The 12,228-nt window shown below is 43.5% G+C and overlaps 1 protein-coding gene across 4 annotated transcripts in view; it reads right to left on the bottom strand.

The window, feature by feature from the left end:
- Positions 1-12,228, bottom strand: part of LOC308474316 (uncharacterized protein) — a 61,280-nt gene that overhangs the window by 27,747 nt on the left and 21,305 nt on the right. For all 4 annotated transcript variants that reach the window (XR_013984651.1, XR_013984652.1, XM_081000467.1 and 1 more), the window contains one exon: positions 2,599-2,725. Coding sequence is in view for 2 of the 4 variants with exons in the window: in XM_081000467.1 (XP_080856593.1) it covers positions 2,599-2,725 (127 nt within the window). In the remaining 2 variants the exon portion in view is untranslated. The remainder of the gene's footprint in view (positions 1-2,598; positions 2,726-12,228) is intronic.

The raw sequence follows: 12,228 nt of genomic DNA, 5'->3' as shown, positions 1-12,228 counted from the left end.
GTTTTCTGAAGCAGGGGCCTGGGAGCTAACTGCAATGTGTCACCCTTTTTAAAATCTAAATATATCATTGCTAGGTTGCCTGCTGTGAATCTGCTGTTGGCAGCTTCTGTTCCTGTACGTGTGGCCCACATGTCCCCGCCCTCTCTTTAAAACACTGGTTCCCCCTGGAGACGTGAATATAATTGTACTGTTTAAGTGTCATGAGACTTGTCTGCATGAAGGCATTGTTTCCATAGTGCCATAGTAAGACTCGTGATCCTTTTCCTGGAAAATCTCTGGGTTCTCCATGCAGGTTTCCTTCCCACAGCACCCAGGTTGCTTGCGTGCAGCTGGAAGTGCTATGATCTCTTTCTGCTTGCCGTGTGTGTGAAGGAGTCTGCAACACAGTTTTAAACCACATCACTCCAAAGGATCATGAGAAATGAACTTTACCCCTCATGGAGCTATAATTCTCAACACCCTTAACAAACTACAGTTCCCATGATTCTTTTGGGAGGGTGAGATGCTTTAAATGCATAGTGTTGTGTACACAGCCTATGTCTGTACTTGGTTGGGTCAGTCAAAAGGAGGGAGGTGGACGTTGGAGTTTTCAGGGATGGGGCTGGTGTACTCTGATGTTACAGTTTCATATTCTGTTTTTGCAGCTCTTATTTTTTTCAGATCTTTCAATAATAATAATAATAATAATAATAATAAAATTTATTTATTTATATCCCTATATCCCGCCCTCCCCGGCCAAAGCTGTCTAATATTGCTGGTTGTTGCATCTATGATGATTAGGGGCTGCTTATACAATTCTGGGGGGCTGAGTCGTGCTAATTTTTGGGAGGGTGGTCGTTTAAACATTTGCAGACCCATGAGGAGAGCCAAGGCAGTCCAGTGTGGGATGGCCACTTGTACTAAAATCCACATAAAGAGCCTAGGGTCCTGCTGTTTTGAGGGAAGGCAAGTGGCAAAGACAGCCTTTCCCATCCTGGTGTATTCCAGATGTTTTGAACTACAGCTCTCAGCACCCATGACCACTGGCCTCACCAACTGGGCTGAGGGGAGCTGGAGTCCAACAACATCTGCAAGGCACCAGATTGGGAAAGGCTGAGCTAGGAAGTGGAAGTACTAAAGGATGCTGCGATCTGAGCCGCACTACTTTGGGGGACTCCTTTGAGATGGAAAGAGAGAAAGAAGTTGGCAGAAGGAGCTATTGGTGGGCAAAATTGTTATAATAGGCATCTGGAAGAAGGTGTCTGATATGCAAGGAGCACTGAGAATGCTTGAATCCAGATACAAGGAATAGTTTCCATGATTTTCCATGCACAAGATTGATCAGTGTAGGATATTTGGTATGGATGGTGTGTTCAGTGGAGACCATGTGACGAGAGACTTCTGAACATGAATACCAGTAATATTTAGCAGAACCTGTAGAGACTTTGTTCTTGTTTTATTTTATTAACCTACTCCTGCCTTTTGGCCTAAAGGATCCTCATTTTGAAATTAATTGGTTATTATCCCACTGTTGATGAATAGAAAACTGGAAGCCTAGGAAGACCTAATGAATTTCTTTCAAGCCCAGTAATACTGTCTTGGCCCAGTCGGGGAATGCTGTTATTGTTTAAGATTATTTTCAGATTTACAAGTATATTTTCAGATGTAGATTTTCTATGAAAACAAACTTCCTGGTCCAGGCTTTAATTAAACTGGATTCCATTCTTTGTATTGCTGTGGATGGGATCTGTTCAGATGAGCACAAGTGTGTGTGTGTGTGTGTGTGTGTGTGTGTGTGTGTGGTTTTTTAATTACATGCAGCCCTCGTGTACGGCTGAAAATTTGACTGTCCATCAAATGTGCTGTTCTCCTGCCTAAATTAGCTTTCAGGCACACCACTGTTCCATATAAATGTATTTAAATGCTGCTGAGACAGAATGAGCCAAAGCAGTACTTGGCAGAATTCTGTATTAACTCGGGCGATGAATTTCCTTCAGTACCTACCATGCTGTGCAGGAGTGCTGCTGCAAGGTGTAAATCTAGGTGTGTGTGTGAATTTGGCGGACAACCTTGCCTCTTATCTTCTCCAATTAGTAGTGGGGAGGGAAGGGAGCTGAAATTCTGTGAAATATATACTGCTAGCAGAAGATTGCTGTTTAAACAGTCACAGGTTTAGCACAACACAATTCAGTAATCATGCTAGTTTTATTGGTAGGAAGTAGAGGTATAGCTACCCAAGAAGCAGGGCTTTTTTCAGCCAGAACACACTGAACTCTGTTCCAGCACCTCTTTTTCTAGAGAAAAAAAAACTGCCAAGGAGTGAGGTGTGAAAAGTCCCAGAACCCACAACTCATCCTAAGAACTGCCCTATATCAGTGTTGGAAGTTTGCACAAAAGTTAGCATTTTTTTTGTATCCCCACCCCCCATATATGTTTCTAGATGCGAGTCTATAATACAAGAAACTGCTGAAAGGGTCAAACAAGTCTCTTTGTTAAGTTACTGGCTCTGTCAAGCCTATTAAACACCCTTTTTACATGACTAAAGAGTTGGCCATGTTGCCACAGAAACAACTAACTAGTAAAGCCTCCAGAAGAAAGAGGTAGGCTTTCACCTCTCACCTGGGTGGATGTCATTCTAGGGGTACGAGAAAAACAGTCCAGGAGCTGGTCTTGTCTGGTCAGGAGCTGGGAAGACTTGCTCTCTGTGTTGAAACCATAGCTGTGGCTCTGAAGACAGCCTGGAATCCTAAGGGGAAGCAAAATCGGTTGCAGTGTTAATGCAATTAGACCATTCATCTTATGCTCATGTTGTATCTATGTGTAATTAAAACCATGTATCAAAATGACATCACAGGCTCCAGTGAACTTTATTCCAAGAAAGCTGAACTTGTAAGTGCTGGCACCCTTGAAGGTTCCCCAAGACAGACGTCATTGCTGTCCTCTGGGGGGATACAACCATTGGAAAGCGTGTTCCTCTAGCACACATTTGAACTAAAAATTAATAATCTGATAACTTCTAAATCCTCAGGTAGCACAATAGAGCTTAAACAGCAAGTGAGAACTGCAAGCGGATCATATGGACTATGTATGGATCCGCTTGTAGTTCTCTTTTGTTATTTAAGCTCTACAGTGCCAGAGGATTTGAAAATTATTATCAGATTATTAACAGCTGCAGCGATGGCAATAAGCTATAAATAGTAAAAAAAAAGTTTCCCACCTATGGCAAAGGGTTCCTATGGCTCACAGACAGCAATTCAGAACCTTTAGGATAGCACTGCCCACGGGAACAGCAGGCAGGATCCAATCATGTGGATTTTCTCCAGGGAAAGGAGCTACTATGAGTTTAAGAAACAGTACAGTCGTACCTCGGCTCCTGAACGCCTTGGGAGTCAAACGTTCTGGCTCCCAAACGATCAGAAACCAGAAATGAGTGTTCTGGTTTTTGAACATTCTTTTGGAAGCCGAACGTCCAACGGGGCTTCTGACTGGCTGCAGGAGTTTCCTTCAGCCAATCAGAAGCCATGCTTTGGAAGTCGAACGGACTTCCAGAACGGATTCTGTTCGACTTCTGAGGTACGACTGTATTACAATTGTGCAGCTTTTAGATGGCATTGTGAAAGTGAAGAGAAGAAAGCAAACCAGGAAAGCCAACCCTTGCAGATGACACCTAATTGGGAGCAGTAAACAATGCAAATGAAGACAGAATCAGGATTCAATATGACCTTAACAGATTGGAGAACTGGGCCCCGAACATACAAAATGAAATTCACAAAGGACAAATGTAAGATTCTACACGTAGGCAGGAATAACCAGCTGCACCAATATAAGATGGGGCATACCTGGCTTGCCAGTAGTACATGTGAAACAGATCTAGGGGTCTTGGTAGACCACAGTGTGATGCAGCAGCAAAAAAAGCTAATGCTATTCTAGGCTGCATCAATAGAAGCATAGTGTAATGATCAAGGGAAGCAATGGTCCCGTTCTATTCTGCCTTGGTCAGAGCGTATCTGTAGTGTGACCAGTTCAGGGTGCTACAATATAAGAAGGATATTGATAAGCTGAAACATGTGCAGAGGAGGATGACCAAGAGTCTGGAAACCAAGCCTTTTGAGGAATGGTTGAAGCAAGTGAGTATGTTTAGCTAAGTAAAGAGGAGAATGAGAGAAAATATGATAGCCATCTGCAAATATCTAAAGTATGTCACATGGATGATGGAACAAGAATGTTTTCTCCTGCTATGGAGGGTAGGACCAGAACTAATGGATTTAAGTTACAAGAAAGGACATTCTGACTAAAAATCAGGAAGAGCTTTCTGACAGTAAGAGCTGTTTAATAGTGAAACAGACTCCCATAGGAGGTTTTTAAGCAGAGGTTGGGTGGCCATCCAGCATGGATGCTTTAGCGTAGATTCCTGCATTGTAGAGGGTTGGATTAGATTACCCTCGGGGTCCCTTCCTACTCTACGAATCTATGATACATTCTTGTTAACTTCACTGCTGCCATATTTTTATATTTCTCTGGCTGCTCAGCAAACAGCTTTCTAAGCTTCTCTATTTTTACTGGCCCAACCTACTCCAAATATTGGCTAGAGTGGTATGGCACTTTGGCATGGATTGTATAACAAGGCATCTGACCAAATTTCTCCAAAACAAATTGTGCTTTTACTCAAGGATTTAGATAAAACACTTTTTGGAAAAAAATCATCCATAGAAGAGAACTAATTTTACAGTTTACCCATAAGAGCAAATAAATGCATCCATCCATCTCTACCTATCTAGATTGTTTCCTTAACCAAACTGATACTTGCCCATTTGCATCCAGATTTCTGGATCCCTTTCTCCAGGCTCCTTACTGCTGCAATTGTGCTTTCTAACACTTTCCAGAGTTCACACCGTTCAAGTATTTCAACCCCTTCTTTCTCTAGCACAGAGGTGAGGAACAGGATTTGGCTAGTGAGCCAGATTTTGACTTTTCTCACATCCTGTAGACCATTTTGACAGGTGGGGGAGGCTGCCCAACTGTCAATCAACTGTCATCACAGTAATGTCAGGTGACCCCCCCCCAAAAAAAACATTTTGTGGGCATGTCTCCGACCAACCATGAAAAAGAATATCTCTACTTACAGCAAGACCTGCTTGGGGCAGGGATCGACTCTGCAGTGGAATTCTGAATTGGGACCTCTGCAGTATAGTTGATCCCCCAGTGGCTTCCTGCCACTACTGATCAGCATGTGTATCTTCATGAGTGTATATGCTCAAATTAATTCATAGGAGTTAGAGAAAGTAGGTATGTAGATAATAACTTTATTGAAAAATGTAGCACTTTTGTTTTTTTACATACTGGAATGACAGGAACCAAAGTAAAATACCCCTCATATGTTAATAAGAGTTACATTTTGATTATTCCATTTTATACATTGTTGATATTTCATTTATTTCTTTTTTTACTTTTAAAAATCAACAATACACTAATAATAATACCAGATCTGAAGAAGAAAATACATGTTTGTGTAAAATGAAGAGACAATCATAAATAGTTAACTTTCAAACAGTGTGGCAAGTAGTGTTTTTGTGGACCTAACCCTGAGATTACAATAAGAAAATTAAAATGAACCTGAGCCCTAAGTTAGCTGGATTCCACCCCCCACCCCCCCCAGAACATTTAACTGAATCCCTCTTCATATTGGATTCAAGAGCCTAAAAGCAAAACTAAACGAAGTTACCGGTTCGGAATGACGGTTCAGCTTCAAAAAAGCCTTGATGTGATATTACACACACTGGACCCCCACCCAACCTCAACAGCATGTACACACACACACACACACACACACACACACACAAATGCAAGAGGATTTTATGTGGCAGTTTGTCCAGGCTTCCATAGTCTGCCATTTTCAGTGTCGGGGAAACAGAGATTCAGTCTGCTACTTTAGACCCCAATCCACTTTAGCAGAGAGAAGGAAAGAAAAATACAGAACAGCAGTGCCTCTGCCATACTGGTAGTGATTGCTGAAATTAATTTCCCCCCTAATGATTGCACCTCTGGTAGTCTGAGCCAGCTCCATTGCTGCCGTTGATGCACTGGGCCTGATTACCACACCATTCTAGCCTCCATAACCCAACCCTTGACCCCCATCCAGTGTGACCAATGGTGCCGTGGTGACTAGGCTACTTTGTCATAAGTTGCTGCTCCTGGGCAGGGGATAGGAGTGATCTGTTAATAATTCCAGCAATCGTAAAACAAAATCAATATGTTTATTTCTTTTTGTTTCATCATTATTTTCTTTTTGTTTCATCATTTTCTCTCTCTCCCTACTCACGGCAATTTTCTATCTGCTATTACAGCTAGCCTTTTGCCTAGTTACTATTATGAATCATCTAGTACCAATATAAAATTCAATAACTCAACAATGATGGATCACCATCAGATATTCAAATCAGGACTGTAGTGTGAATTTTCTTCCCATGTGAACTAAAACTGAGCTGCTAGTTTCAGAGTGTCAGAGCAGCCAATAAACTTGTATTGGCTTGAACTGGTACACAACTTCCTTCTGATCCCAAATGACAGCAAGAAACTTCAACTGTTGGACTACCTGATTACAACAGCCTATGCAGCTCCCAACATTCTGTGATATTGAAGGTGGAAGAGGTAGTTATGCATTGTAAGTAATATTGGCCAAATCCAAGTGCATGACCTGCCATGTGTCTAGGACGCAAGGTGGACTGCACCTTGGAATGGATGTTTGTCTCCCAGGACTATCAACCTAGGGGTCTTCAACAACAGATCTGAGGCCACCTCTCTGCTCAGGAAGGTAGATGGTTGGGTAGAGGGCCTGATGCTACCCCAACAGAATATCTAATCTGTCCCAAGAGCTCAGCCCCAGAGACAGGATAATCAACTCTGGTGACGTTGCCTCTCTGAGGTTCTGGGTTGGTTCTGCACTGAGAACAGAGTCAGGCATAGCTGGGGGAGACTACTGGTCCCTCCTTTGCCAAGCCGGGTCCTCACTGATGCTCTTATTTTATAAGCCTTCTAAAAACATCTTAATCAGACATTTTAAAGGTACATATATTCCAGGGATGAGGGATTTATCCATTAGTGCCCAATTCATTTATGTAAATAGGTTCTGCTGTATGTATAGCTTGACACAAAAGCATGATGGGATCTAATTGATACACATATCGAAAGGCACAGAAAAATAGTCATTTCCCTTCCTCCTCTATCAGTTGAAAGGCAGTCTGTCAATACTTATCATTAACTGGGATGCTCCAGGTTCTGTTGACCAGTGAAAAGTGCTATAGTGGAGCTTGTCCTTAAGTTACAGCTCTGCTCAGTGCAAAATGTTTTTGCTAACCATAAATAATCATTGTGGGGTGTGTGGGTGTACATGGGCAAAGGTACAAAGTATGGATGGAGGAGGAGAGGACAGAGGGTGAAGAAAGAGCTGTGAGTGGAGCGGGGGTCCTTTCCCCATCCTCTGGACCCCCTGGGTCAACAATCCTGCTGCACCTGGAACTGGGGGTGGAGAGTGCAGCTGAATCGGACATAGCCTGAGGAAGTACCATCCCCCTTGGGCTTGCCCATAAAAAGCAAGTCTAGAGTGAGAGAGCAGGGTGATGTCCACTTTTTCTCATTGTGAGACTTTTGTGGGTGAGATGAGAGTTTGTTTGGGCCCTGAGTGACAGTCCTCTGGGTGAGAGGGAGGGTGTGTCAGAAAGAAAATGAACTGATACTGATGTATATATATTAGTAATTTTGTATTAATGTAACATCTCTATATGTAATTGTGTGTTTTTGCAATATTTTATTTAAATTGTCTGTTGTTGCTTCAGTTTCTGTATACCACTTAATCTAATCTTCTAGACTGTTGCTATTTTCAGTTAGGATCCACATATTGGCACATTCAGATTGCACAATTATAGTTGATGTGGACAGAGGAAACAGACGGAGCAAGACTTTGCAAGGAGAACAGATATGTATTTGCTCACCCCGTTTTGTGTTTGCATACCCAAGAGAATGAATGCTTGAATTCAGAGTTTACTGAAGAGCTTTTTTAGTGCAGCGGGAATAGGGCAGAGAGAGTGGCACTTTGCCTTTTGAAGCAAAAGTATTGAGAAACCCTGTCAGGAGAAGTGGCCATATTAAATCAGTGGCTTTCTTTCTGAAGAGTGCCATAGCCACCTTCAGATGCCCATGCTGCTTTGCAGAATTTGCCCTCTTCAAAGTCATTGCACCCATGATCTAGGACCACTAGAACAGATCGCATCCATTCTATGCCTCTCCAATGTGTGAGTTAATGAAGAAAATCATATGCAGTTGATTTACAACTCTGTGCTGTAAATCAACTGCTGTAATTTACACTTCAGTATGCTCCTGTATTTCAGATGCTTTCAGACATGAAGATTTGTAGCCTGCATGCCTTTAGAATCCTAATTTACTCAAGCTTGTTGCAAGTCTCTGAAGTGTTAATTAATAATGGTCATGTCCTGTATTAGCTGTCTAGTGACCATCTTTTGTTGAATTGCTTCATGACCAGCTGTTTCTATAATGGCCCTTGGAAGTTATGAGGGGTGATGGGAGGACACCCTCAGCAAATCAGTTGGGGCACTGAATCTGTGTTTCTGTTTGGCAGGGGTGAGTGAAAAAAAGAAAAAGGGAAGGAAAGAAAGAAAGCAGCTTGAATTTAGACACAGCGTTAGATTTCTATGCACTGCAAAGGGAGGTCATTCCAGGAATGTCCTGCTAGTCAAGAGATGTGGGGTGATCAGCCTTTCATAACACAGCTTATGAAATGGCCTCAGCTTTAATGTACATACAAGGCTAGTGAGCAAAATAATGTTTATCATGTTGGAAACACATGCTCATGTCCCTGTCAGCCTGTAATCAAGCTCACTCTTGCTTTCCTTGGTGACTAATATAAACAAGAGATAATAATTCAGACAATCACTTTTAAGCTGCTGAGTTTTACAGAAGTGATTTGGTATTCCATTAAATCCTGCATATAAAAAAATATGGTATTTCTACGTCAGGGTCTTCTACCATACTAGCAGAGATGTATAAAACAACTCCAACTGTCTTAATATCTGCCTTATGCAGAGATAAACAGTCACATAAACAGTTTGTATCACTTTGCTTCAAAGTTTTCTAACTAGTAAGCCGAGATGTAAAGTTGAGGCCATCTATTATCTGAAAATGCAGAACGCGGGCATACTCTCCCTGCCAAAGTACTAACCAAATATAGTTACTCTTGGCGCTTGTACGTAAGCAAGGTTTCAGATGTGTGTAAACTATCTCTGACTTCTCAAAGAAGCAACATGAGAACTTCTTTCAACTGGCTGATGCCAAGGTCCATTCCTGCAGCAATGGAATAGTAACGTCTTTACCTCAGCCTGAGTCAGTGGTCCTGTGTGTCAAAATAGCTCACTATTTTGCTGTGCTAAGGGATCCCACATCACACATGAATCACAGGCTCACAAGTACGGTATTTCTTTCATCCAGGAGTCCTCTACTTCCTTCCCTACCCAGTAGTGAATGGATAGCTTGGAGAACAGTTTACAGGCTTTTATCATCCAGAACACAAACTACAGGAGAAGGTTTTTTCTAGATGCATTGGCTCCCCAATTTATTAATTCAAACACTGAGACAATTATTTCCTGAGGGAATTGTTATGAATTTGTCGGTGCCAGACTTCAAATCCCTATAATCCTAGCAAGCCAGGCTATATATAAGCCAGGCTAGCTTCCTCATGAGGTGATCGTCTGGGTGAAGGGCCATTAAGAAAACAAAGAAAAGGTGATGGGTTATTAAGAGAGCAAAAGAGAATGGGCTCTGTGCCAGATGGCAAATGAGTGGGGACCCTCCTCCAGAGAGGCAGAGCACAGCTATGGGAGAAACAAGACCCTCTTGGGATGTTAATGCTGTGAAACCCTCTATCATTGGCTCAGGTTGTATCTATGTGTAAATAAACCATATATCATAAAGACACTAGAGTGTCTACTATCCCTCATTCCAAAAAGGAAACACAAACCCTGGATAAAGGCCTGGTAACCCTGGAATCTCACACTGCTTAAAGACTGGGGTGGTGGGCAACAGTATTTTGTTGAGAAAGGGCCTTCGCTCAGTGACAAAGCACCTGGTTTGCAAGTAATAATAATAATAATAATAATAATAATAATAATAATAATTTTTTATTTATACTCCGCCCTCCCCAGCCAAGGCCGGGCTCAGAGCGGCTTACAAGCAATAATAAAAACAAGGTGAATGATTACAACTTAAAAACAAAAATAAAATACAACATTAAAATAATGGAATATTAAAATGTGGCCTCATCGCAGGAGGAGAAGGAAAAGAAAAAAGAAAGAGAGGGAGGGAGGGAATCAAATTGGCTCCAAGCCAAAGGCCAGGCGGAACAACTCTGTCTTACAGGCCCTGCGGAAAGAAATCAGATCCTGTAGGGCCCTGGTCTCATGAGGCAGAGCGTTCCACCAGGCCGGAGCCAGAGTTGAAAAGGCCCTGGCTCTGGTTGAAGCCAATCTAACTTCCTTAGGGCCTGGGGCCACTAGGGTGTTGTTATTTATGGACCTTGAGGCTCTCCGTGGGGCATACCAGGAGAGGCGGTCCCGTAGGTACGAGGGTCCTAGGCCATGAAGGGCTTTAAAGGTCAAAAGCAGCACCTTAAATCTGACCCTGTACTCCACCGGGAGCCAGTGTAGCTTGAAAAGCACTGGGTGAATATGCTCCCATGGCAGAGACCCCGTGAGGAGCCTCGCTGCAGCATTCTGTACCCACTGGAGTTTCTGGGACAGCTTCAAGGGCAGCCCCGCTTAGAGCGCATTACAGTAGTCAAGCCTGGAGATGACCTTCGCATGGATCACTGTGGCCAGGTCGGGGCAGGAAAGGTAAGGGACCAACTGCTTGATGTGGCGAAGGTGGAAAAATGTCACCTTGGCTGTTGCTGTAACTTGCGCCTCCATGGAAAGGGAAGCGTCAAGGATTACACCCCAACTCTTAACGGAAGGCAATGGCACTAATTGGGCCCCCGCAAGAGAAGGGAGTTGGTCCCTCATCCCCATGCCATCCTGACCTAGCCATAGGACCTCTGTCTTTGAAGGATTTAGTTTCAATCGGCTCCCACGAAACCATCCAGCTACAGCTTCCAAGCATCTGGTCAGTGTGTTCGGGGCCGAGTCGGTGTGGCCATCCATCAGCAGATAGAGCTGAGTGTCATCAGCATATTGGTGACAGCCCAGCCCAAAGCTCCGGATAATCTGGGCAAGGGGGCGCATAAAGATGTTAAAAAGCATCGGGGAGAGAATTGCGCCCTGCGGCACTCCACACACCAAGGAGTGGCGCGATGACATTTCTCTCCCTAGTGCCACCCTCTGTCCCCGACCAGAGATAAAAGAGCACAACCAGTTACAGGCTATGCCCTGTATCCCCATGTCTGCGAGGCGGTGGTCCAGAAGATCATGATCGACCATGTCAAAGGCTGCTGACAAATCTAAAAGGATCAGCAGTCCTGACCCGCCTCGATCCAGTTGTCTATGGAGATCATCTGTTAGGGCAACCAGAGCCGTCTCGGTCCCAAAACCAGGACGGAAACCGGACTGAAATGGATCTAATGCCGATGTTTCCTCCAGAAACCTACCAAGCTGTTCAGCAACCGCTCTCTCAATTACCTTACCCAGGTATGGAAGATTTGAAACTGGGCGGTAATTGGATAGGTCTAAGGGATCTGATGAAGTTTTCTTTAAGAGTGGACACACCACTGCTTCCTTCAGTTCCCCTGGGAATGTCCCCGTGTCAAGGGACAAATTGATAATTTCAACCAGGGGGGTCCGTGCAACATCTGGACACTCCCTAATCAGCCAAGACGGGCACGGATCAAGGAGGCAGCTGGTGGGCCTACCAACTTGGAGGGATCTATCAACATCAGTAGGGAGTATTCGATCAAAATGGTCCAACACAGGACCTGAAGTCAGTCGAGAGGCCTCCAGTTCAGTCATTGTATCTAAATTGGCAGGGAGGTCACGGCGGAGCAACAGGACTTTCTCTGCAAAAAAGCTTGCGAATGCCTCACAGCTGTGGGTCAAATTTGTGCTTAAATTTGGTTGTCCTCCTAAGGACGTTATTGACCTAATTATTCTAAAAAGTTGTGCCGGGCGAGAGCTAGCGGATGCAATGGAAGCTGCAAAGTAAGATTTCTTAGCAGCTTTCATAGCCATCTCATAGGCTTTCATAAGCATCCTA

The sequence above is a fragment of the Podarcis pityusensis genome (genome assembly GCF_964106645.2).
Source record: "Podarcis pityusensis genome assembly, chromosome: 3".
In the NCBI taxonomy this organism is placed as follows: Eukaryota; Metazoa; Chordata; class Lepidosauria; order Squamata; family Lacertidae; genus Podarcis; species Podarcis pityusensis.
Note: the sequence above shows the minus strand (reverse complement) of the source record. Positions and strands in the feature narration are given on the sequence as shown.